Raw genomic sequence first — 25,879 nt, 5'->3', positions numbered from 1 at the left:
TAATCTAGAGCTGGTACTCTGCAGCATCACAATTTCAGTGCTCTGTCCAGTGATGTTCTGAAAGTGCAGCCATAATATTCCTAGCCATCTGGCTCCTGACTTGATTAGCATCTGTGAGGTTCTGGTTTACTGCTGTTGCTGGATTTGGCTTGGTTTTTCATCTGGTTTGGGTTTGCTTTTCTTACCTCCTGGGCCATTAAGCTGTCAGAATGATGATCTTGCCTGTGGCAGCTCATTGGTTCTGTTTGACTAACTCATCTTCCTTTCTGGGAGGGGATGACAGCAGAGAAAGCCACTTGGCCTCCCTGGCAGCTGGCAGCTTTTCCAATGCTACAGAGTATCCAGCCTGAGAAATTCTGGAACTGCAACACTCCCAGTAATTGGTTTGATTAATGGAGCATTCACAGCTGATTTAAAGGAAATATAAAAAAATCCTGATCCTTCCTCTCCACTGGAGATGAAAGATGCAGATCCCCCTGAGATCTTGCCATGACAGGTCTTCTTCCTCGGTTAGAGCAGCACTGCTTTGTCTGGTGTCTGTCATGATGTGTTACCCGAAGTGTTTGATAGCAGGAGCCGTGCACAAGCTCTTCAGGCCATGTGTTTCTTGCATTTGGTACTTGCAAACATTGCTCAGCATCCTTTGCTTGGTGGTGGTTGGAGGGTTTTTGTGTGTCTGGTTTGGAGTTGCCGTTTCAGTTCTGTCAACAGGTACTGCTGACTGCTGAGGAACGAGTGCAGAGCTGTGTCCGAATTCTTTGTCTTCAAAGCACACTTTGCCTTTGAATGATTTTCTTGCGGTGGGATATTTGTCATCAGACTTACCCTGTCTGGGTTGGCCAGAGAAGAGGAATCCTGCTCTCCACTCTGTATAAAAAGAACAATGGGGCTGGTTGTCATCTTCTCTGTGGAAAGTGGTTGTTTAACAGGGCAAAATTCTTAGAAGAGGCTTTTTGCTGATCAGAAATTGTGGATTCTTCTTAGGGGGCAGCTCCACCAGCAATGCTGTGAAAAGTGGACCCAGGTCAATGATGAAACTCAAGCTAAGATGGCTAGGATGGCTGCTGCTGCTGCCTGGGGTCTAGGTAATGTATCCTTGTCTGGTGTGACAGCCCACAGCATGGAAGCACAGACAGCTTTCACTTGCCTTCAGAACTGTGACATTTAAGAGCTGGCAAAATCAAAGAACAAAATTCTTTCTGGTGGAAAATGAAGTAAGAGTCACTCAGCACTGAAGCCCTTTGGAAAAGCTGCATTTACATGAGGTCTGCCAGTGTGATCGCAAGTAACAGACTGCCTTACTGGTCTGGGCAGATAATCAGTTCCTTTAACTCGTCCTTTTTGCTTAGTTTGACATGGAACACAGCTCAGGCTGCAGACGGAATGAATAGAATTTCTCCATTTGTTATCAGACTCTTCTGTACAAAGCAGAACCATACCTGTTGAGCACTCTGGCTGTTTGTTTCTGCTGGCTGGATGGTCTTTAAGTGGACTAAATCCATAAATGGTGCCAATATCCATTATGCTGGTAGTCAAAAATGGACTAGAGAAGCTGATAAATCACTTGCTGTCTGCCAGCCTTTGCTGAGGAAAAATTCACCCTTTGCTCTGTAGGGCCCTAAATCATTCAGCTGTTCTGGACATGACAGCATTTCAGCTTTTCATCATCCCAGGGAATGCAAGAACCTTTTCCATGGGGGTAACAGTTTGTCTAGAAGAAAAAAGCCTGGGTTTGCTTGTCTCTACCTGTGTGCTTGTACACAGAGAGTCCCAGTGTATAACACAGGCTGACCCTGCCAAAGAGGAGCTGCTGGAGAGCTGACTGAAATGTAGAAGCACCACCCAGCATTCAGGCCTGGTTGCTGCTGCCAAAGCACTGTACCATGGTTCTGTTCTCACCTTGCAGAGAGGGCTGTTGTGGCACTGAGGATGTCTGTGTCTCTGCAGGTCAGTGGGATAGCATGGAAGAATATACCTGCATGATCCCAAGGGATACCCATGACGGTGCTTTCTACAGGGCTGTGCTGGCTCTTCATCAGGACCTTTTCTCACTGGCTCAGCAGGTAATTCTCTTCCTTGCTGGCTTCCCAAAACCTGATTTAAGATGAGCTAAGCTATACTGCTGCATGGAAAGATGTCCTGGTTTAAAGCCGTTGGCTGTAACCTATGAATTACCCAATAACTTTTTTCCATTGATAGATTAGACCTCAGTGACTGAGCTTTATTTTGTGTTTCCAGGCACACAGCAGTGAATCTGTGTACAGAGTGCTGTGGAGTGCAAGGAAGCCTTAGTCATTCTTTGACTTTTTTACTTTTGTGTCTGTTTTCTAGACACAGTGCAGAAGGTTTGTTTCAGCAGAGGTTCCACCCTAGAGAGTGCTGCTTGACAAAAGGCATTTGTGACCATAGCCACATGTGTAACGTTCTTCATGGGTGTTCCATGCCCTTCTGCCTGTTGCAGCATCTTCAGCGAAGTGCTTATAGATCTTCTACCAGAATTTTCCTTCTAATTTTTCTGATTGCAATGATAAATCTTAAGCTGAGATCAGGGATCTCATCTTGGGCGAGGAATGAGTCTGTTAAACAGAGCTGTATTGGTCTGTGTGCTTGTCACAGAAGAGATGTGTAGAGAGGCTTTTCCCCCTCTGCAAGTGCAAAGCCTGCTGTTTACTTTCCAAGGAGGCCCAAGTACCATTTCTCAGAACTCTGTGCTGCCTTGCCAGCTTAGATAAAGGACTAACTCAGTCTATTCTGTCAGATCCCATCCATAGAACTTGGGGTGATGTGCACAGTAAAATTAGGAAGGCATTCAAAGGGGTAGAGCTTTTGTGATTAACCTTTAACATATGGAACAAGAAAAACTATAGATGAGAGATTATATAAAGACTGGAACCAGAGCAGGATTTATTTCATGCCTGAAGAGCATTTCTTGCTTGGAGTAAGAGAAATGGAATGTGCTGTCCTGTAAAAATCATGAAAACCTGTTGGGTTATGTAAAGCAGTGAGAGCTCTTTGCTGTCATTCTGGGTTATGGAGATACATTTCTCGATGCTCTTTTGAAACAGACTATCTTGCACTAAAATGTCAACTTCTTTTTTTTCCTCTCTAAATACTTTTTCTCCCTAAACAATGATCTCTGCTGTCAAGCAGGACTAGAAATGCTGCAAACATTTTCTTTCTACAGAAATGCTGTAGAAAGACAAACTTCAGAGGGTGGGTAATAAATGGAGCCCTCTGTACCTTCTCTGTCAGTTCCTTCTGTTGATAACCTCCTTTCCTGATTCTTGTTAGAGAAATGAGAACAATGCCAGCTTTCTTCATGAGGTGGAGCAGTTGTATGGCAGTTCCAGCAGTTGATTCCAGATAAAACATACCACCTTTGCCCCATTTATCTTGTTTGATTTCAGTGCATTGACAAAGCCAGAGATCTGCTAGATGCTGAGCTGACTGCCATGGCAGGAGAGAGCTACAGTCGAGCCTATGGGGTAAGTGTCTAACTCTCAGCCTTCCTTCTCCTTGTTGCTACATCAGACTGTCTCTAGAAGTTGCATTAGACTTCCCAGCAGCCCTAGTGTCAAACCTAAGACCTGTGTAGGCCCACAAGCTAAATGGCTCTTGTCAGATAAGACATGCAGCTTTGTAGGAGCGACTCTGGGACAGTTTAAACAGTGAAGTGAGCTCCTTCCCCTCAGAAGAAGAATTGGCATTTAGAAAGTTTGAACCAGCAGATGGTCCAGATCCCAAGTCCTTTGCCTGTTGGGCAGCACATGTACTTCAGAGTCAGATGCCAAAGTGCCGTTCCTTAATTATAGGTTTGTTCTGTAGTGATTGGGATGGAATGTGATTGTTTCCTTCAGGCTATGGTGTCCTGCCAGATGCTGTCAGAGCTGGAAGAGGTTATCCAGTACAAACTTGTACCAGAACGCCGTGAGATCATCCGCCAGATCTGGTGGGAAAGGCTGCAGGTATGTCTGAGCAGGAATCAGGGATGGAGATGCCAATGAGCTGGCATGCACAGCTCCCCTTCGAGTCAGTGTGGTGGCTCAGCAGATCTTGCCATGCCTCTTTCTGGACCAGCAGCACATCTGCTTGCATGGCTGCAGGCTGTCTGTCTCCCTTTGTCCTGGTTGATTGAGGTTTGGGGTTTCCATTAGTGTTCCTGTGGCTTAGGTTGGAAGAGACCTTAGAGATCAACTCCTCCAACCTCCCTGCCATGTGCAGGGACACCTCTCAACTAGACTCAGCTGCCCAAGGTCTTATCCAACCTGGCCTTGAACACCCCCAAAGGAGGAAATATCCACAACCTTCCTGGGTAGGCTATTCTAGTGTCTCACCACCCTTGTACTGAGGAACTTCTTCCTAAGATCCAGTCTAACCCTTCTCTCCCTCAGCTTAAAGCCATTCACCTATGTCCTGTCTCTAGACACCTTCATGAAAAGTCTCTCTGCAGCCTGCCTGTAGGATCCCTTCAGGTATCTGAACGCAGCTCTAAGGTCCCCCTGGAGTCTTGTGTTCTCCTGGCTTGACAACCCCAGCTCCCTCAGCCTATCCTCATAGAGGTGTTCCAGCCCTTGGGTCATCTTTGTGGCCCTCCTTTGGACTTGCCCCAACATCTCTGTGTCCTCTTCTCTGAGGACACCAGAACTGAGTGCAGTATCCAAGGTGTCTCCTCGTACATGCTCTCATTATACCACATTTTGATGCAGTTCCTGAGGGAAGAATTTCTCCCTCTGCAGAGTTGTTCCCTGTGACTGCTGTATCTGCCTCCTTGGAAAGGTTGTTGGTCCTGCATGTGTTTTAGCTGTTTGGGAAACTCTGACAATGTTTTTAGGCTCTCATCGGCATTCTTGTCTGGAAAAGCTCAGGACCATTCCACTGGGGTGGAGAAGCTGAGAGTGATGGGATGTGTAATGTCTGAATGCAGCTGTTTGTAGTGCTGGGAGCAGCACATACATTCTTGCACATTTTAGAGCTGCTTTTTGAGTCATCTGTAGATGCCTGTTGGGTGAGCTTTATTTGGGTGTTGGGGAGCCTAACTTCTCAGCCTTCCATTCTGGGCAAAGAGAGAAATAAACAGACAAATCTGTGTGAAGGTGCTTGCTGCTGTTGGAAATTCTTTAGTTTGCCTCAGGCTAAATCTAAGTGCCTCTGGATCAATACAGATTTCAGAGTATCACTGTTGCCTTGAAGCACGTGGCCATTACAGCAAGCACAGTTGCTGCAGTTCTACTTCTCTACAGCCTCCTTGAACATCTGAAATACAGACTCACATCCTGCTGTGGCTGACTGTGTTGTGCCTCTCCCTTCAGACAGACAAGACGCAGACAATGCTTGCACAAGCGATGCAGCAGTTGGCAACGCAGATGCTGGCAGAGTGTCACTTCAGTCATGCCAGCCTCTAAAAACAACACATGCAAGGAGAGGAAAAAGGGCAATAATAAAAATATCTTTGTGACCATTTGGTTTTCTACTATCTCCATACTGAGATTTGTCACTGTTTAAGCCAAAAATAGGCTTTAAAACTAGGTTGAGAGGGGTTATAAAACTCTCAACTCCTTTTGGAATTGCACAAAGAGCTCGCCTGGGTTGGGTGCATTTCTGCTTCAGAAGCTTTCCTCCCTTTTCCTTAGAGGATATCATTAGACTGCAAACTGAGCAGGCTGCAGAGTGTGGAGTTAACCTTGTAGTGTTAGAGAAGTAGCCAGCTACTTCCTAGCCTCAACCTGCTGTGTGTTATGGCTGCTGAGGGCTCTTAATTTTAAGAAAAGTCCCTTCAGATCCTGAATTCAGGCTCTGTGGAGCAAACTGGAAATAGAACACTAATGAGTTCTCTGTTTTTCTTGCAGGGCTGTCAACGAATTGTGGAAGACTGGCAAAGAATATTGATGGTCAGATCTCTTGTGGTGAACCCTCATGAGGACATGAGAACTTGGCTGAAGTATGCCAGCTTGTGTGGCAAGAGTGGGAGACTGGTGAGCATGGTCAAGCCCTACTCTGTACAGCAGGATTTTAGACAGCTGCCTTTGTCATACTGCTTCAGCCATGAGCATTTCCAAGTACTGTCATTGCCCGTGTGGGGTGAGCTCCCCTCTGAGGGGGGAACTGGACACAAATTGTTGAAATGCTAAAATTGTAATCAGTGTAGAGTTCATGCTTGCAGCCAAGGCTGGTTTTGTGGGACTTCTGTTACTGCTGAGAGCCTCAGAGACCATTTTTGTGGCATGCTGTACCTGAAGGTTCTTAGGCAGCACCGATAGTTACTACTCTCTGCCAAAGCACTCTGTCTCATCTAGAATGTGATGTTATCATTGACCATCACGACCCTGTTTGGACATTCACCACCAGGTTTGTTACCAAAAACAGTGGCTTCACACTCTGCTGACTTCTGAAAAGAGAATTTAAACCTGTGATTTATCATGTGGTATTCTTATGAGCCCAGGGAGTGGTGATGAGGCTGCTAGGTCTGTGTTTTAGCTGGAGGCTCAGAGGTACTTTTTAGTGGCCAGTAGTTCTGCAGCCAGTGTGACATGAAGTAAGAATGAGCTTGGTTTAACCTGCTTTTTGTCTTTGCAACTTTTTTCCAGGCTTTGGCCCATAAGACTCTTGTCCTGCTCTTGGGTGTGGATCCATCTCGACAGCTGGATCACCCCCTGCCAACAGTCCACCCCCAAGTGACTTATGCCTACATGAAACACATGTGGAAGAGCGCCCGTAAGGTACAGGAGAGCAGAGGGCTCTTGACCTTTCATCGCTCAGTGTTGGGCAGTGGCATACACCTTAGCTCTTCATAATCCCCACAGGACAAAGTCAAGGCTGAAGGTTTTATTTTTGCTCAGCTACAAAAGCCTAACTAATCCCTTTCCTTATTGTTATTCAGGTGATAAGCCTGTGAAATTTCCCCTTACAGCTCCTTAGCAACAGGGAAGGCCTGGCCCTGGTTTTCTTTCCTAGGTGGAAAGATTATTTGGCTAAGGCAGGATCAGGTACCAAGGGATGTAGCCAAGACAAGTGGTGAATAGCAGCGCTTCTGTCCTCACCAGGACAGGCTTTCTACTTGACTTCTCATCCCCTGTTGTAATTGCCTGCTCTCCACACTCAGCCAGAGTGGCATGTGAAAGAGAACGGAGTTTTTGTTACCAGTTTAAAAAATATATCCTGGACAGGCTGTACTTAACTGTTGAGCAGAACTGACTTTTACTGGGGGCATTATTGCACATTTCTAACTGAAAGGCATGCAGGTCTTTGTCACGGGAACAGTTTGGCTCCAAAGAGCCTAGGGTGAATGCTTTTGACATTGCAGCACAGGGGAAATTTACATAATCATGGCCAATAAGCTCCAGACTGGATAACTTATCTTCTCTTTTTTTTAATATACATTAAAGCCTCCATTTATTCTCTCATTCTGCCACATCTTTTTTATTTTTCCTGTCCTTGGGATTGCCAGCACTGGAGCAGAGCCATTGCTATGAGAACATTGCCATGACCTAGCTAGTCTTTATTTGAATTTAAAATCCAGAAGGAGCTGCTGCTGAGGCCCTGTTCAGTTGACTCTCTAAAGCAGCCTAATGGTCTCTTAAATGACCTAAGCAGTCATTCACCTCTTTGAGTGAAAGTGGACTTGCCCGAGTTGGAGCTGGGATAAAGAAATAGACAAGATGCAGGAAACCAGTGTGGCTGTAGAGAGCAGAATGAAAAAGGCACAAAGAATAAAGGAATGGGGGAAGAGAATGCATCTAAAATAAACTGATGTGAGAGTTTGGGGAGTCACAAACACAGAGTGACAGCGTTAGGGGTTGGAAGGGACCTCCAGAGATCATCAGGTCCGATGCCCCTGCCAGGGCAGGATCACACAGAGTAGATCACACAGGAATGCCTCCAAGTGGGTTTTGAAAGTCTCCAGAAAAGAGCAAAGTCTTCCCTCAGAATTTGGTTGTGCAAGTTAGTTTAGCACTGCTGCCATACACAATCTGCATTTGTGCTTCTTAAACAGCTTTAGGATAAATGTAGACTGTAATTTGATTAAATAGGCCCAACTTTACATCCCATGATAAGCCTAGCAAAGGTGAGGAGTTGGAACAGGAAGCTGTAAGTCTTCCTTCGGGATTTGTTTTTTGACATTGGTGGGATGGAACAGTCTGGGCAGGCTCCTCCTGTCTGTTGTGACAGTGAGCTGGTTTCTTTGGTGTGCCTGGCTAATTGCAAACGAGACAGCTCTGCATCACAGCATCATTCCTAGAGTGTCGCCGCGTCAGTAGCAGGACATTCTCTGCTGCTGAAGTTTCCTTGTGCAGGTGACCCTCATGCTTTGCCAGACCTAAGGTCTTGCACGTCATGGCACGCTATTAGCTTATGTTATGGTCTCTCCTGCTTTTGGCTGCATGTGTGACCTGAAGGTGTGCTTAGCACCAGGATGCAGTTAGCTGTTCCCCAGGGTAGCAGTCCAGTGGCCAGATTCCTGAGACATCAGGAATTTCTAACCTCTGTGTTTATTTGGTGCAACACATGTAGAGAAAAAGCAATGGAAGTATACAAATGGCCAAAAAGCTTTGAAAGAAAGCAAACAAAACGGTGGGGTTCTGCTTTCAGTGAAGATTTACTTTCACACTGTTTTCCTCTCTTGTGAAGTTGTCTCTGACCCCTGTGCTCCTTACTGTAACCGTTCCAGATCGATGCGTTCCAGCACATGCAGCACTTCGTGCAGACGATGCAGCAGCAGGCACAGCATGCTATTGCAACTGAGGACCAGCAGCACAAGCAGGAGCTCCACAAGCTCATGGCACGGTCAGCAGCCTGCTCCTTGGGCACCCTGTAGCTTACAGTGAAATCAGGTTCTTCCCTGGGGTTGCAGGGTCATAGAGTCGCTTCAGTTGGTCATCACATCCAACCATGAACCCAACACCACCATGCCCACTGAATCCTGTCCCACAGTGCCATGTATGCATGGTTTTTGAACACCTCCCTGAGCAGCCTGTTCCAATGCCTAAACACACATTTTTCTTAATACCCAACCTCAGTCTCCTTTGGCACAATTTCAGGCCATTCCCTCTCATGCTGTGCACTGATACTAGGTGGGAGAGGCCAACTCCCACCTGGATCTCACCTCCTTTCAGGGAGTTGGAGAAAGCATTGAGGTCTCTCCTCAGCCTCCTGTTCTCCAAACTAAACAACCTTAGTTCCCTCAGCTGCTTCTCATAAAGCTTGTTTTCCAGCCCCTTAAGCAGCTTTGTTGTCTTCCTCTGGACATGTTCCAGCATCTCAATGTCTTTGTTGTAATGAGGGCCCCAATCTGAACAGATGCAGATGACACTTTCCAGACAGAGCCCATGCTTTGGTTGAAAGGAACAAGGGATTTCTCCTCCAGCCCAATTTGGTGTTACTTCCTTACCTACCTTATCAGCCACAGTAAATATTACTGGGACCCCTCAGTGTAAACCAGCCTGGTAGCTGGTTGTGTTTTTCCAGCCCTGTGGCTCACTGGCAGAAGGCAGAACTCCCAGCATGGCTATTCCTTTGGCTTTCAGGAGATCCAGTCAGCAGGAAAGAAACACGTCTGTGCTTGGCAGTGTGTGTGTACTTTGGGCAATAGATGCCCAGCATGTGATGGGCTCTTAAAATATTGTTGCATTAAAAACACATCTGATAATCTCCATTTTCCTCTGTGGATCTGGAGGTGCCAGATCTGTCATTTCCAGTTCAGAGAGGTAATTGCATAGTGCTTACTAAAGGGAGGCAGCACTTCATTTGCTTCTGTGAGAATAGGAACTTGATAACACCATCCTGTGTTTTTCAGAGTGGCTATCAGGGAAGTCATGAGTTGCCCACACTATTTTTCTTGCACAGTGCTTTCTGGAAGACTGAGGCTACAGACAGGCCAGCAGTGGAACTGTGGTATTTAAGGCAAAGTATCAAGCTTTGCACAAGCCTTCACAGCTCCACCCTGCTGCAGTAAAACCATGCTGGTTTTCCTTTCCACCGGGAGGGGATGACTTAATGGAGTTCTGGCTTGGGGGAAGAGCAGTTGCTCTCTTTCCACTGTCTGTTCTCTCCAGAAGTTTGGTTTGTGTGCTGAGAAGTCAGCGCAGACCTGTGTGCAGTTTAGTAACACTGATGAATTCTCTCCCTGCTACTGTTAGCTACTTGGTGTTTATTTTCTAACTGATATAACTGAGGAACAAAGGTTGACCCTCACCTTTCCTCTTAAAAATTAAACCATTAACTAGTTAGCTCCACGTGTGGAAGCAGGATTTAGGTGTTTTGAACCTTACCTCTTAACACATGCACTCTTGTCTGAAGAGGTGTGCTGAGAGGCTTTACTGCATGAAAGGTTTTTCAGGCTTTGGGTAAGAAGTCTGCCTCTTAATTCAGCAAGCTTCATTGTCACTCTAGCTTCTGAGTCAATAATCCCTCTGCTTAACCAGGTGTTTCCTGAAGCTGGGTGAGTGGCAGCTGAACCTGCAAGGCATCAATGAGAGCACAATCCCCAAAGTCCTGCAATACTACAGTGCTGCAACAGAGCATGATCGCAACTGGTACAAGGTCAGCAAGGGAAAGCTTCCAAGAAGCACTGGGGAGAGCTCAGTAAATCTGATCATATCCCATGCTGCAGGAAAGCAGGAAATGCTCCTAGGAAGGTCTCCTATAACTATCTGCCTTGCAGGATTGAAAAAAACCAACCCAACAACAACCAAAAAGCAAGTCTGAGAAAGCAACCCAAGGCAACCATGGGATTCTTGTGTAGAACTTTATCTGACTTGTAGAACAAGGCCACAATTCGGTTTCTGTTCTTGCTCTCCTGTCAGTTAACAGTGAAGGAGAAGGGATAACCTAAATAGAATAAATGTAACTTGTTCTCACTCAGTGTATTTAAACTAGGAGAATAGCCTGATTGCTAATTCTCTGAAGAGCCTTTTAATTTCAGGGCTATAACATTTCCATTAATATTTGGTGCCAGGTCTTCTCTGAGGCACCATCTCCTGCTTTCCTTCCTGTGGCACTGCTCTAGTCCTAGCGTGTTAATCTGCAGTTTAAGATTTGAAAAATGAAGGTGCATATGGGGTGAGATTTAATTTTTGCTACACAGCTCCTTTGCCTGGATATAAACCAGGGAGCTCCTGGCTGAGAGCTTCCCGTGATGTTAAGATAATGAGACAGTTAAAAGTACAAATGGGTAGAGAAAGCAAAGCATCCTGTTGTCTGCAGGCTGCTACAGACTCAGAAAGGTTGGATTATTAGCTGGAATAAGAAGTACAGGTTGCAAAAAGGATTTATCCTCCTTCTGACTTTTGTTCTGTGTTGCTGGCAGGCCTGGCATGCCTGGGCAGTGATGAACTTTGAAGCAGTGCTTCACTACAAACATCAAAACCAGGCCAGAGATGAGAAGAAGAAACTACGTCATGCCAGTGGAGCCAGCATCACCAGTGCCAACACTGAGGGCAGCAACAGTGAGAGTGATGCAGAGAGTGCAGAGAACAGTCCCATCCCTTCTCCAGTGCAGAAGAAAGTCACTGAGGTACCTTTTTCTCTGCTTGTGATGGAAGATTGGTGCCTACTGTTTAGATGCAGGAGGATGATATGTTGGGGAACAAGCTACTGTGCACCCCTGGCTTGTGGAAGCTGTCTATATGTATATATGTATGCACACAGACACATTTCAAGCTAATAGAAGTGAGGAGGTTCAGGTGAGGTTAGGCTTAAGGGAATTAATGCAGAAGCTCCCAAGTTACCTGTGAACACAAGCAAAGGCATGGGTGGCTGCCATCGTGGTACAAATTCTGCTGCCAAAGCCCTCCAAGGAACACTGTGAGGAATCTCTTCTGCTTCCCAGCTGCAATAAGGTAGCTTTTAGGCTGCTTTGCTGTCCATAGCTTTGCAAACAAAATGAAGTGTGAAAACACTTCACAGTGTGCTTCCTGCCAGGCTGAAAGACCCAAGTTTAGTCCAGCAAAACCTGAATGCCAGGTGCAACATGTCCTCTGAGGAGTATGAGCAGAAGTCAGCTCTAATGTGGATCCAGTCTGTGTTTCCACATAGTTCTCTTTTCCCCTTGCTAAGTTAGGAGTCGTGGTGATTGATGTGTTTGTGTAGAATTAATGCAGCAATTTTCATTCCAAAAGGATTTATCCAAGACCCTCCTGATGTACACAGTCCCTGCTGTCCAGGGTTTCTTCCGCTCCATATCTCTGTCTCGAGGAAACAATCTACAAGACACTCTAAGGTACATAATAAAGCACCTGGTAAATGAAATGCAGCTGGGAAGGGCACATGGTTAAGCTGAGGCAGAACCTGTTTCTGCTTTTTGCATGGTGTAAGTGACTGCTTCAGTCCGCGCTCATTTGCTGGGTGACTTGGCCCTTGTCCTACTAGCTGTAGATTCTGGGAAGAGTCACCTGTAAGTGGGTCTGCAGGTGTTTGGAACGTTGGGGTTTTCTGGTTGTGTTTCATCCCTAAGGAATCTATTTCTCATTTTTCAGAGTCCTTACTCTGTGGTTTGATTATGGCCACTGGCCTGATGTGAACGAGGCTTTGGTAGAAGGAGTCAAGGCAATCCAAATAGACACTTGGCTGCAGGTGAGGAGCCCAAGGGGCTAAGGTAGAGTTCTGGAGGGAGTTGTTACATGCGAATCTGGGTGAGATGCTCTGTTAAACAGTCCTCTGTAGCTGAGTGGTGAAAGCAGTGAGCAGAACAGTTTGTAGCTGATTTAGCACACATCTTGAGCAGAGAATGAGAAACACTCTTGCGTGCTTTTGGGTGTTGATATGTAGATGAGTGCATAGGAATGAAGAAGAATCATTTTTTTTACACCGAAGATGATGTGTTCAGAGGTGATCAAGTATAAAACTGCTGTGCTTCTCTGACGTAATTCACACAGTCTGTTTCAGAGTTATCCTGTAGAATGATTTGTACATAACTGAAAGAGGCTTTATCTCTTATTTGAGTTCAGAACACAGAACAGTTGTAAGCTCATTGAGCTCTTCTGAGGTTCTGGTGCTGTTTGGGACTCTCTTATCCTGAGTGGTGAGCCTCTCTGTCTCCATTGGAGATTGTGAGGTCTCTAGCAGAGGGCAGAAGAGCTTGTGAACTAAAGATGTGATGACAGATGTTTGTTTTTCTTACCCTTGCTACTAGGTTATCCCTCAGCTCATTGCAAGAATCGACACCCCTCGGCCATTGGTAGGACGCCTCATTCACCAGCTCCTCACGGATATTGGACGCTACCATCCCCAGGTGAGCTTTGGATTGGAGGAGGAATTTCCACAGACTGGTAGCCAGTTGGAGAGTTCCCTCTGTTCCATTTCACCTAGGCTAGATGTCTGCACTGGATGTCACAGCAAATGAGGATGGGAATGGTTTCTGCTGCTGCTTCCACCTCAGTGTTGTTCACATAAAAACGCAGAGGAGGTGGATGAGCCTTGCAGCAGGGGAAGTTGTCTCGGTCTAACAGAACACTGGGTAGTGCAAATCACCTTCTTAAACCTCATTAAATGACTGTTAACAGGCTCCCTCCCAGATGTTTTATCTGAATTGCTTCACACATTGTGGAAAATCATAAAATGCTAAAAATAGGGTTTTGTTCTTCCAGTCTGATACAGGCTTTCAAAGTCACTCTGCTACCCAGTGAATTAAATCTTGTCAGCTTTCAGATTGGAAGACTTTGAACAGCAAATTGCTGTCACCTCTTCCCAGAAGCAATCATGCTCTCTCTTGTCTAGCCCTAAGGCTGCTACTTACTGATGCTTTGCTAATCTTCTCATTTATGTAGCTCTTCTGTGTGGTTCTCAAATGCTCTTGGTTGATGTCCCTTGTAGGCTTTGATCTATCCTTTGACTGTGGCCTCTAAATCTACAACCACTGCTCGCCACAACGCTGCAAATAAGATCTTGAAGAACATGTGTGAGCACAGCAACACCCTGGTGCAGCAGGCAATGATGGTAAGTTCTTGGGCTACCATCAAGTGTTCTGTGTTTCAGGGGCAGATGTACCACAGGTGTACCCACACAAAATTGCTGTCAACTGTTAACTTTGCTCAAACAGAATGAATCTGGGGCTTGTTTGGGATGGTTTTGCAATTGGTAGCTAATTCAGTAGTGAGATCATTCCAAGAGAACAATATTTTAATTGAAAAAGGGCCATAACATCCAAACACTGAGTTGTTTTGCCCCCTTAGGAATAAATTTAGAGAGGAAGATTATTTTTTTTCCTCCACAAGGAGATATTTTTGGCTTAATGAGAAGTGGAAATAAAACTTACTGAGCATAGCATGGAAAGAGTAATTTAATTCGTTTGCTCAAGATTTTTTATGAATAAATTAAATGCTTTCAGGCCAAGCTACATAAATAGACAGAAATTGTCAAAGGCACCAGATGAGGTGAGAAAAGCCTGATGAGCTTCTTGCGGAAAGGAGTTCTTGTGGCTCCCTCTAGCTGCCAGCAGCAACTAGTTCATAATCAAGACAGAAGAAAGTAGGTTTGCCGTATGTCAGTCAGTATGCAGGCAGGCAGAGCCTTTTCTCTTGGTGCTTAATCTTTCTTCCTGTCCAAAACCAGGTGAGTGAAGAGCTAATCCGTGTCGCCATCCTATGGCACGAGATGTGGCATGAAGGGCTGGAAGAAGCATCTCGGCTGTACTTTGGAGAAAGGAATGTGAAGGGAATGTTTGAGGTGCTAGAACCACTTCATGCAATGATGGAGCGTGGGCCTCAGACTTTAAAAGAGACTTCCTTCAATCAGGTATCATCAAGCAGCCAGGAGCATCACCTCCTGCGTGCCCACCTGCCCCAGATGTGTTACAAGGATCTTTGCAGTCTAATACAGAATGTGTCTCTGGGGGCTCATTATGTTAGTTGCAGAATTCATTATTGACATTTGTCTTCAGGCCGTTGTCACCTTTGGTGACTGCAGTACAGCTGGGGCCACGGTGGTAGAGATTGCCCTGGAGTCTTATGTTGGCTGGGTGTTTGATGGGGTCTGGAAAGCATGTGTCAGCTCTGCACTGAACTCTTCTAAATCTTGGCTTCACAGTACCCACTAGCACAGAGAGCAGAGATGCAGCTAATTCTGACTCCAGTCTGCTTAGCTTCACAGTAACCACCAGCACAGGCAGTAGAGATGACCACTCTCGCACCAACAAAAGGAATTAATTTGAGCTTGTGAGTTTACCATTAAAGGGTGACTCCATTCCTTCTGTTGCCTCCTGTCATAAAGACTCTGAGCAATGGTGCCTAATAAACTGAGTGCCTCTCAGGATCCAGGAGTTTCTGAGTCTTTAACTCTGGTATACAATAAGAATTTGAGATCAAGAATTTGTAGTGCAATTTGGAGATAGGTTGTGCTGCTCTTTGTGTTAAGAGATCTCACTGCAGTCTGTAGAAATGTTTTTCTTCTCTGGGTTTTCACTTCCTCCCTAGGCCTATGGCAGAGATCTAATGGAAGCTCAGGAATGGTGCAGGAAGTATATGAAATCAGGGAATGTCAAAGACCTAACTCAGGCGTGGGATCTCTATTACCATGTCTTCCGGCGTATCTCAAAGCAGCTGCCACAGGTGAGGGGACACTGACAGTTCTGTTGTGGGTCTTAGAGTGCAAGGTGTCAGCAGCAGTTTTGTTCCATGTCTTCTGGTTATTCCAAACATTCAAATTCAGTATTCTGGAAATACCTGCATATGATTTGCTGCAATTTTTGTGCTTGTGCAACACTTTGTGCACGCATCTGAAATGTTGACAACTGAATTGTTCTGCGTCCCTCAACAACATGAACATCTCAGGTATTTCAGTGAGATTGAACTGAAATTCTGAGGATTGTGTTTCTCTGGGCTTTGGTAGCTGACTTCTTTGGAACTACAGTACGTGTCTCCAAAACTCTTAATGTGCCGGGACCTGGAGCTGGCAGTGCCTGGAACCTACGATCCCAACCAGCCCATCATCCGCATCCAGTCCATCGCTCCCTCGCTGCAGGTCATCACCTCCAAGCAGCGGCCCAGGAAGCTAACGTTAATGGGTAAGAGAGGGCAGATTGCACTCAGCTGTTCTACCATTTGCACAGTTGTTGCTTTTGGGTCAAACTGCATATTTACCAAATAAAACCTCTCCAACACTTCTGAAAGGAGATGAACACTGAGATGTTCCTTAGTGGTGTGGTCAGTTTGACTGCCACACTCTCCAGTGTTGGATTCCACGTGTGCTTGTTCTCGTCTCTTTGTTCAGCCAAACTTCCGTGTGTTAATTCCTTCACAGGAAGCAATGGGCATGAGTTTGTATTCCTTCTGAAAGGTCATGAAGACCTTCGCCAGGATGAAAGAGTGATGCAGCTTTTTGGGTTGGTCAACACTCTACTAGCAAATGACCCAACCTCCCTGCGGAAAAACCTCAGGTACCTCTTGTGGGTAATCGCTGGATGTGCTTGTGCACGGTGACTCCCTGCACAGACACACTTTCCAAGTAACTCTTGGCACAAGCAGCTGCTTTGTGAGTAAATGGTAGATCTTGGAACTGAGTTAATTTAAAACCAAAACCAACCAACCAAACCCCACATGAAAAAACCCTCGCAACAGAAACTAACATCTACAAAACCAAAGAGAAACAGAAACCAACAAAAAGTCCTGTTCTTGGAATTCAAACTTAGAGAAAAGGGATCCTGAGGGGATGATTTGGTTTATTTAGTTGAAGGTCCACCTAGTAGTTATGGTCTTTGAGGCAACTCCTCTTTCAGGATAGCTTGAGCACTGCCTTAGTAGTCTGAGAACAGATTTTATTGTCCAGGATGTTTTATTATAGTCACTAAAGAGCCTGGTGAGTAGTCACTGACTGTAGTTCTGTACAGTGCCTTTCAAGCAGGAACGTATCGAATGTCATGTGCAAAGAATAGATCATTGTGGGTGACATAGTTTGTACCTTCTGAAAGCAGTGAAGGCCATGTAAGCTCTGAGAATGTAGATGTTCTGGCAGCAGCCTATCCAAGTGGATGTTTCAGAGCTGTTTGAAAAGAAGAAAAGCAGGGCAACTACTGGAGACAGAATTTTGGGTCAGGATTAGATTCAGCGTAGTTGTTTTAAGCATCTCAAAATGTAGTTATTCACCACATACAAGCTAAGTTCTGATTCTCCTTTTCTTTGTTCTTCCTGTAGCATCCAGAGATATGCTGTCATTCCCCTCTCTACAAACTCAGGCTTGATTGGTTGGGTGCCCCACTGTGACACCCTGCATGCACTCATCAGAGACTACAGGGAGAAGAAAAAGATCCTGCTCAACATCGAGCATCGCATCATGTTGAGGGTAAAGGACAGAGCTTTAAAGCTGACACTTTTGGGTACATTCTTTTTGGACTCCAGTGTCTTAATGAAGAGCAATGTCCATAGCAACAAACTGCCTGTTCTCTGGTTGTTATTGGTACCAGTAATAAATGCAAAAATATCAGATAGGAGATAGAAAATGCTACCAAGAGGTAAAATTGGCCATGCATTTGTTTGTTTCTCATTTCCTCTTTTAGCAGCAGCCACAAGTTGTTACCATCTGGGGACTAAAATGTGTTTGGAGTTTTGGGTGACTATGATGTGCCATGTACAAGGTGCCATGCTGCTGGCATCTGCAAACGCTGTGTCTAAGCAACAGGGCCAAAATTAGACAGACTGGAGAAACTGAACATTGCTAGAAAAATTGGAACTGGGTGCCAAAAGGGAAAGTGTGCCAACCCTGAAGACTTACTTGGATCATGGAGTTTGAAGCATAGTTACTTCACAGTATTTTAATTAAATATTGCTATGGGGCACTTCGTGGATGCTAATCATTTGCTAACCCATTTTAAATGATTTTTTTTTGCACTCTTGGATGATCATCTCACTGTGTTTGGGGACATAGTGGTCAGCCTGCTAATAACTTCCATCTAAACTGGACATGAAATGAGTTGTGATGACTGTTTCTCATGGTACAAGTAGGGATTACTGGAGGCTTTGAGTTTCTGACTGTCGCTTCTCAATTGTAGATGGCTCCAGATTATGACCACCTGACTCTGATGCAGAAAGTAGAAGTATTTGAACACGCTGTCAATAACACAGCTGGGGATGACCTTGCCAAACTGCTGTGGTTGAAAAGCCCAAGCTCAGAGGTGAGTTCAGCTCATGCAATGGCTGGTGTTTGGCAGGCAGCAAAATGAGGAATTGCTTCTCTGCAGAGTGAGAGAGGGATGGTGTTTACTCCTCATAGGCTCCAGATGGATCACTGCAGAGTGTGTAGCCACACGTGCGTGTCCCCTCACAAGGGGCATTAAAGGGCTCAGACCACAGTGACTGCCAGAGTGCGGTGCAAAGCCCAAGACTGCAGACTATGCTCCATGTACTGTGCATGGAGAGAAAAAAGCAGGAGCCTCATTATGCTCCCTTAATGCTTCAGACCTCTGATTCAAGGCCAGAGGATGTCTGAACCTCCTCAGAGCATGTTGAGCCTGAACAGGTCACAGTTGTGCTTTGTGCAAAACGCAAATGCTAGTGAGTGTTTACTGTACAGTTGAAGCTGAAACATGCATCGTGCCTGCCTGCAGCTCTTTGTCTCCCCTTGTAGGTCTGGTTTGACAGAAGAACGAACTACACTCGTTCACTAGCTGTGATGTCAATGGTGGGGTACATTTTGGGCCTTGGAGACAGGTAAATGAAAATTGCAAAGGTTTCTTTTCAAGGAGAGCACAGACTCTGTAGGCCTCGTTGTTCACTCCTTGCATCTCTTCTGATCACATCTTTCATTGTAATTGCTCACTTGTAATGATGACATCTTTCAGGACATAGCTGTGCACTGCAGGCATGAGATGTAGGGTTTGTGCATCAAGTGCAAGTGAAAGTTTCCTCCATTTTGGGAGGAATTCTCAGAGAATTACTTCAGAGTTCTAATTTTGTCCTTTCTTTTCACTCAGCAGAATGGGAGGTCTTTCTCCACCCATTCTATACAACAGAAATGTTGTTAGTTTTGGCCACCAGTCGTTGTGGGTTTGTGTGCTTCATGCAAGTCTTTTGCAAAGTCTGTTAGGGCCCTATACACACATCCAGCTCTTTGAGGAGGGAGGAAATAAACATTGAAGTGGCAACAAGAAATTCAGGAAGCATTTAGTGGCAGAGATCTTTTGATTCTCCCTCCCAATGGATTCAGTAACTTATTCTGCATTCTTTTTTGCCTGATGGGCATCTATTCTGTGAAGGAGGAACCTCCAGTGCTATGCATGCTCAGGGCAGTTGGCAGAGACACATGAAGTGCCCATAAACACTCCCCAAAGACTGCTTTAGACTAGAAACAAATGAAAGCTGATGTTGGTTTAACTATTACTTGATATGCTGCTTTTTCTGGTCTGCAATGCAGATATGCTCTGGAGGGAAATATTTACAATCCAAGTGGATTGGGCAAACACTGTGGGGGAAGGTAAAATGAGCAAATGTCTGATCTAATGTATGGCTTACTCTCAAAAGGGGACATCATAACTTCCAAGCTACTTCTGGAGGCAATATATTTTAAACTTAAGGCTTGCAAGGCAAAACCAGCTAAACCTTTTCCATAAAGAAAGGTTTTGTTCCTGAACTTAAAGGTCTTTGTAATGAAATGATAAACCTTTGAAAATGGAATTAAACCAAAACTGGAACAAGTCAGCACAAGCAGCAGCAGCATGGTTCTGCTGCTCTGGATCGATTCTTTTCCCTTCTGGTGGTAAATCCAATTTGCATTACTTCACCTGTAGTGATTTATGAATCATTACCTTTTTCTATGCTGAAAAAAAAGAAAGAAAAAGCATCAAACAAGTAGAAGAATTTATCCTAACTGAAAAATAAATGTTCACATCCAAGCAATGTACTGATGGCTCTGCTCCAAGAGGTTGTTTGTCTTCCAAGGTGAGCAGATCTCTAACTCCTGAGAGGTAATTGCAAAAATAATGTGATAGATGCACTGTCAGGAAGCAATTCCCTTCATCCTGAGATTGAAGATCTCAGACAAGCTGTCACTGACTTCTTGTGCATGAAGATAAATATCAGACTGGAGCTTCTGTGATTTACTTTGGGGTTTTATAATAGTCTGTCACTGTTTTTTCTCCAAGACACCCTTCCAATCTGATGTTAGACAGGCTGAGTGGAAAGATCCTGCATATTGACTTTGGGGACTGCTTTGAGGTAAATCTTTGCATTTGGACATTGAATTTCCTGTAATAGTTCACATTTTCTAGTAGAACAGAAATGAATCTCTAAACCAGGACAAACTGTCCTTGGAGTGTGATCTTGGCCAAGCCTTTTGACTCTGTTTTGAGCTTCATTTCACCTACAGGCAAGATGAAAATAATAGATGTTTTATCTCAGAGGAGTCTTCTTGAGCAACAAGCAGCAAAGTGCTAACATCACTCCTCCATACAATTTCTTGGGGCAGTTGAACTGCTGATAGGCAACTTCTGTTACTTGCCACTAGCAACTGGGCACACACTTGAATTTTCCCTCTGTTATAAAGTTAACTGTCTGGGGTTACCTACACCTTTGTGGAAACTGAGGAACACGGAGCTGGGGTTTTATTTTCTGTATTTTAATACAACCTTCATGGTGGTAGCAAAAAAAAAAGCCTATACTTTTTAACTCTTAAATAATACATTGGCTATTAATTGACTTATTATTCATCCTCACGTGTTCAGGTTGCCATGACAAGAGAAAAATTCCCTGAGAAGATTCCATTTAGATTAACAAGAATGCTGACAAATGCTATGGAGGTAAGCATCTCCTCTTTAACGTGAAGAGAATTGTTCCTGGGGGAAATGGCACCAATTTCTCTGTTTTTCCTGTGTCTTCTGTTGTGGCTAAACATCACCACTCCTGTCAGAAACCAAAGTGTCAATATTGCAGCTGCACTTTCTGTAAGTGAAAATATCTCCTGTCATCTCTACAGTATGTTACAGTCAAGAGCAACTTTCTCATTGATGTAAAACCCCCTGAAACTCCTCCACTTTCTTAGGCCTTCCTTAGTTTCCTCATTTTAAAAAGGTGTTTGCACCAGCCAGACACAGCCAATGGCCTACAACTTCACAGAGATTGTTTTAATGTCGGAAGAGAGCTTCTTAGCTCTTAATGGGCATCAAACTTGTTCTGTACCTGAGCAAAACATTGAGAATTCCAGTTAGGAGCACAAGCCGTGTCCTGCTCCCTGAATGTTAGGGTTGGAGTTGCACAGTGAGCAAAGCAGCATGGTCAGTTCACTCCTTTCTCTCCTGAAGGTGACAGGCCTCGATGGCAATTACAGAATCACCTGCCACACTGTGATGGAAGTCCTGCGTGAGCACAAGGACAGTGTCATGGCTGTGCTTGAAGCCTTTGTGTATGATCCCCTATTGAACTGGAGGCTGATGGACAGTAAGTGATTCTGAGCTGAGAGGGTAATCAGCTTGCTTTCATACCAGAAATGCAGCAGCCCCAAATCCAGTGTCTGTTTGGAGACAGCCTGGTGAAACTGTTGGTTTGCACTTGCTATTTCTGCATGCACTCTGCTTTAGGCATTGTAATCTGAATTTACCACTGTGGTTTAGAAGAGCTTGTAGCAATAGGACAAATGGCAATGGTTTGAGACTGGAGCAGGGTAGATTGGGTTGGACATCATGAGGAATGGTACAATACTGGAACAGGTTGCCCAGAGATGTGGTTGAGGCCCTGTCACTGAAGACGTTCAAGATCAGACCTGATGTGGCCCTGGGCAGCCTGATCTAGCTGGAGGTGTCCCTGCTGGCTGCAGGGGCATTGGACAAGATGACCTTTGAGGGTCCCTTCCAACCCAATGCAATCTGTGACTCTGTAGCTAAAACTCTTTTGCCCTTAGATACAGAACTAAGCTACAAGCAAAGTTATATGGCTTGCTTTTGTGTTCACTGTCATCAGGAGAGGGAAAGCTGCTGTTTTCAGGTGACAGAAAGTCTGGAGAAGGGCAGTCAGATCTGTGTTGTGTGTGGCCAGCTGCTGTGAAGCACTGAAACCCCAGGTCATACTTTCCAACTCCTTGTTTTCTTGCAGCAAACACAAAGGGCAATAAGCGCTCACGAACGAGAACAGACTCCTACTCAGCTAGTCAGTCAGTAGGTGAGTAGAAAAGATGGTGTCTGCCATGGATGTTTGGAGTGGGTTTTTTCCTAGCAGTGCACAAGACTGGGTAGATATTTTCAGACCCCTTCTCAAAAGCAGGCTGATAAACAGCTCATTGTCATTAGCTTTAGGGCTGAAAGTGGCTCAAAAAGCAGATGCTGCTTTACAGTTACGTTAACACTCTTCTGGAGCACACAGGAACTGAGATAATCCAAGGCATAATTGATAAATGATCATTATTTACTTAGCTACCAAGTATTAGTGTGCAAAACCTGCAAGGAGTCATTTGAACACTGAGAGCTTCATGTTGAATCTTAGCAGTTGTTTGTGCTATCTGCTTTTCAGCTTCACAGTAGAGCTTTTACATTTTCATGCTTTTTCCAACAGAAATGTTGGACAGTGTGGAATTGGGTGAGACAGCACATAAGAAAACTGGGACCACAGTGCCTGAATCTATCCATTCCTTCAGTAAGTGTCATTGCTGTTTCTATACTGATGGAGAAATGATTCTTAGATCAGACAATGTCGTTGTCACCCAGATACCATTAGCTGAGATGGGGCAGATGCACTTCTTTGTCAGCATAAATGAGGAGTAGAATTAATCTGTTTTCAGCTCCAACCAAGGTGACAGAAAGTGTACTGGAACCTGGATTTGCTTTCAAAATGATGTTTGTGGTATTTGGGGAGGATGGATGTAGCAGCAAGACAAATGCTTTCATTGTTCAGATGAAGTTCTAATTCTCTTTCTTCCTTCTGTCTTTCAGTAGGAGATGGTCTGGTGAAGCCGGAAGCTCTAAACAAAAAGGCAATTCAAATCATCAACAGGGTTCGAGACAAGCTCACTGGTGAGCACATTTTTGTGTCTCTGGAAGATGAAAACGTGATGAAATGGCTCAGCACCACTCCTAGTGTTTGTATTTCGTGTTAACCCCTGAGTTACACACGTTCCGATTTGGTGGATGAGGTTTTGTCGAACACCCGAGTACTGGTGCCTGCGTTTGGATACAAAGGAGCCTGATTTGTGAAGTGCAGAGGTGTTTAACTGCTCAGGCTTCTGATTTTGCATGTCTCAGCTTGTCAGTAGAAGTTGAATTTCTGTTTTAATGCTTTATAGTTGCAGCATTTCGTGATGAAAGTTTATGCTCTTCAAGTCTATTAGGGCACTATCCCCCGCCTACAAAAGGAGGAAACCATAAAAATAGGGAAAACCAAGATCTGGGCTGTGAGTGCCTTTAGAGCTTCCTTAGGTTTAGAAAAGGGAAGGCTACTTAAAAGTCCTCTCAGTCCTGAACTTGTCACCCAGAAGCAAGTTATGTTATGTGATTTGTGACTTCCATTTATAGATTGGTGGTTTTTTCCCTCCTTTAATTTCAAAGGTCGAGACTTCTCTCATGATGAAACTCTTGATGTGCCCACACAAGTAGAACTGCTCATTAAGCAAGCTACTTCTCATGAGAATCTGTGCCAGTGCTACATTGGATGGTGAGTTTGTCATTCACATAACCTTGGAAAATTCTTCTCTGAATAATCTGAGCAGAGAACAGCCAAGGAAAATGGCACTTGTGTGGTTAGGGACGTGTAGGAGCACTGCCATGTGTTGCATCTGTTCTTGCAAGCCTGTGACAGATCCTATAGACAGTCCTCTGGAGTAAAGTTGTAATGAGTAGTGTCAGGGACTTGAGAGCATTTAAACCACAATCAGCTTCAACATTTAAGTGTTTGCAATAAGTGAAGCACCACGTGTTTCAAATTAAACAATTTAATGTCACTTGAGAGTTAGCTAACTTTGGACTGTGCTTAAGAAAATAGACCTTTTCAGCACTTTTAAACATGGGAGAAAACATGGAGATTCTCCTTCATGAGCCAGAAATGTGCTCTTGTGGCCAAGAAAGCCAGTGGCATTCTGGGCTGGATTAGGAGGGCTGTGGCTAGTAGGTCAAGAGAGGTTCTTCTCCCCCTCTGCCCTGCTGAGGCCACATCTGGAATATTGTGTCCAGTTCTGGGCCCCTTAGTTCAAGAAAGACCTCAGGGAACTGCTTGAAAGAGTCCAGTGCAAAGCCACAAAGATGTTGCAGGTAGTGGAACATCTGCCTGGTGGGGAAAGGCTGAGGGAGCTGGGGCTCTTCAGCTTGCAGCAGAGGAGCCTGAGGGGTGACCTCATTCATGTTTCTCAAATGTGAAGGACACTGCTGGGAGGATGGAGCCAGGCTCTGCTCGGGGGTGTGCAATGACAGGGCAAGGGGCAGTGGGTGCAAGCTGGAGCAGAGGAGGTTCCACCTGAACATAAGGAAAAAGTTTTTCACTGTGAGGGTGACAGAGCCCTGGAGCAGGCTGCCCGGAGAGGTTGTGGAGTCTCCTTCAGTGGAGACATTCTAAATCCACCTGGATGTGTTCCTGTACGACCTACTCCAGGTGACCTTGCTCTGGCAGGGGGATTGGAGTCAGTCTTTCAAGGTCCCTTTGAACCCCTAACATTCTGTCCACTTCTCCTATACTGAAAGGCTGGCTGATTAGCTGGGAACCTCAGGGCTTCTCTGTGTTGCCGTTGTGAAGCTCTGTGCAAGTCAGCATTACTACAGTGTCTTTGTTTTCTTTAGGTGTCCTTTCTGGTAACAGAAGATTCCAAAGTATCCACAAGTCTTTTATTCTGGAGGCTTTTGCACTCCAAACTTGCTCTTCTACCAACACAAACTGAACATTGGACTGAAATACAGCCCTTGTCAAATATTTTGCAATGTAAATTAAAAGAGTTATTGTATATTAAAAGTTGGTGTAAGCCAATGTATAGCTGCTGTTGGAAAAACAAAACAAAACACAAAGCTGTCTGGGAGCACAACACTTGGTGTGGGTTCCCAGGACAGTGAAGACTGATTGTACCACAGCTGTCTACGGTTCCACTTGGTCTCTGGGGAGCTGGTGATCCATTGACAATAACAATATACGGGTTTTGACTTCCTTTGCAGTGTAACTGAGTCATTTGCAGATTAATTCTTGCCCTGGTCAGTGCTGTTGGTGTGGCTGCAATGAGCTTGGTGCACTTGTGCAGGAGGCTTCATTTAGGAAGGGAGCTGGAGAATGGGAAAGACAGACACACAAGGCAGAACTTTACCATTGTTTGAGCCTGTTACCTTCTTTTCAAGCTCAGTTCTTGCCCCCAGATTGAAAACTGTATCTGCTCATTACACCTGTGCAGGAGTTGTGCTCCAGACTGGCTCAGGATGTCGGAGCAGATCGAGAACTGGAGCCCGTGAGCTAAGTCAGGTGCCTCTGTGCAGATTGATTGGTGGCAAGTTGGTTGCAGGGTACAAATGAAATACCACTTGGGGGCTTTCCCTGTGTCTGGATTACAAAGCTGTACTGGGAAATAACTAGGGGGAGTTAGTTCTTGGCAGAGGAGGCAGATGGGGGGAGATCTGGCCATAACTTGAAACGGGAGCGAATGGCTGTTAACCATGAGGGCGAAGATGAGGTCACGATTGATGAATTCAAACATTAAAACCAATGCACAAAATACAACAGAGTAGCCATGTTTAGATGCCATGTTGTATTTGGATATTTTTGTGCCAATAAACTACACCAAAATGTAAACCTTGTGCCTGGGGTGATGTTTATTCCAAAGTGTTTCCTGGCAAGAGAAAGGGAAGTAGATGAAGAACTTTATTTGTTAGAGTTTCCAGGTGCCAAGGCTTTGACTTGTCTTTTTCCACACCAGTTCAGGTGCTTGGCTCTGTTTCCCTTTTGGTAGCAGCTGGAGGCAAAATTAACCAGGACTGACTGAAGTCAGCCCCTACGTTTTAGGTTCCAGC

General features: G+C 45.0%; 1 protein-coding gene across 2 annotated transcripts in view; it reads left to right on the top strand.

The window, feature by feature from the left end:
• MTOR (mechanistic target of rapamycin kinase) overlaps nucleotides 1-25,661 on the top strand; it is a 65,935-nt gene extending 40,274 nt beyond the window's left edge. For both annotated transcript variants that reach the window (XM_064172034.1, XM_064172035.1), the window contains 28 exons: nucleotides 985-1,085; nucleotides 1,948-2,063; nucleotides 3,408-3,485; nucleotides 3,858-3,965; nucleotides 5,847-5,972; nucleotides 6,585-6,716; nucleotides 8,666-8,781; nucleotides 10,419-10,536; nucleotides 11,303-11,509; nucleotides 12,114-12,214; nucleotides 12,471-12,567; nucleotides 13,127-13,225; nucleotides 13,807-13,929; nucleotides 14,545-14,727; nucleotides 15,405-15,539; nucleotides 15,820-15,994; nucleotides 16,231-16,366; nucleotides 17,121-17,268; nucleotides 17,975-18,097; nucleotides 18,550-18,632; nucleotides 20,063-20,135; nucleotides 20,642-20,716; nucleotides 21,218-21,353; nucleotides 22,005-22,070; nucleotides 22,461-22,541; nucleotides 22,838-22,918; nucleotides 23,450-23,555; nucleotides 24,671-25,661. In XM_064172034.1, the coding sequence (XP_064028104.1) occupies nucleotides 985-1,085; nucleotides 1,948-2,063; nucleotides 3,408-3,485; nucleotides 3,858-3,965; nucleotides 5,847-5,972; nucleotides 6,585-6,716; nucleotides 8,666-8,781; nucleotides 10,419-10,536; nucleotides 11,303-11,509; nucleotides 12,114-12,214; nucleotides 12,471-12,567; nucleotides 13,127-13,225; nucleotides 13,807-13,929; nucleotides 14,545-14,727; nucleotides 15,405-15,539; nucleotides 15,820-15,994; nucleotides 16,231-16,366; nucleotides 17,121-17,268; nucleotides 17,975-18,097; nucleotides 18,550-18,632; nucleotides 20,063-20,135; nucleotides 20,642-20,716; nucleotides 21,218-21,353; nucleotides 22,005-22,070; nucleotides 22,461-22,541; nucleotides 22,838-22,918; nucleotides 23,450-23,555; nucleotides 24,671-24,686 (3,139 nt within the window). In that variant the 3' untranslated portion in view covers nucleotides 24,687-25,661. The remainder of the gene's footprint in view (nucleotides 1-984; nucleotides 1,086-1,947; nucleotides 2,064-3,407; nucleotides 3,486-3,857; nucleotides 3,966-5,846; nucleotides 5,973-6,584; nucleotides 6,717-8,665; nucleotides 8,782-10,418; nucleotides 10,537-11,302; nucleotides 11,510-12,113; nucleotides 12,215-12,470; nucleotides 12,568-13,126; nucleotides 13,226-13,806; nucleotides 13,930-14,544; nucleotides 14,728-15,404; nucleotides 15,540-15,819; nucleotides 15,995-16,230; nucleotides 16,367-17,120; nucleotides 17,269-17,974; nucleotides 18,098-18,549; nucleotides 18,633-20,062; nucleotides 20,136-20,641; nucleotides 20,717-21,217; nucleotides 21,354-22,004; nucleotides 22,071-22,460; nucleotides 22,542-22,837; nucleotides 22,919-23,449; nucleotides 23,556-24,670) is intronic.
• Nucleotides 25,662-25,879: the final 218 nt, after the last annotated feature.

This window comes from Pogoniulus pusillus, chromosome 36 (assembly GCF_015220805.1).
Source record: "Pogoniulus pusillus isolate bPogPus1 chromosome 36, bPogPus1.pri, whole genome shotgun sequence".
In the NCBI taxonomy this organism is placed as follows: domain Eukaryota; kingdom Metazoa; phylum Chordata; class Aves; order Piciformes; family Lybiidae; genus Pogoniulus; species Pogoniulus pusillus.
Note: the sequence above shows the minus strand (reverse complement) of the source record. Positions and strands in the feature narration are given on the sequence as shown.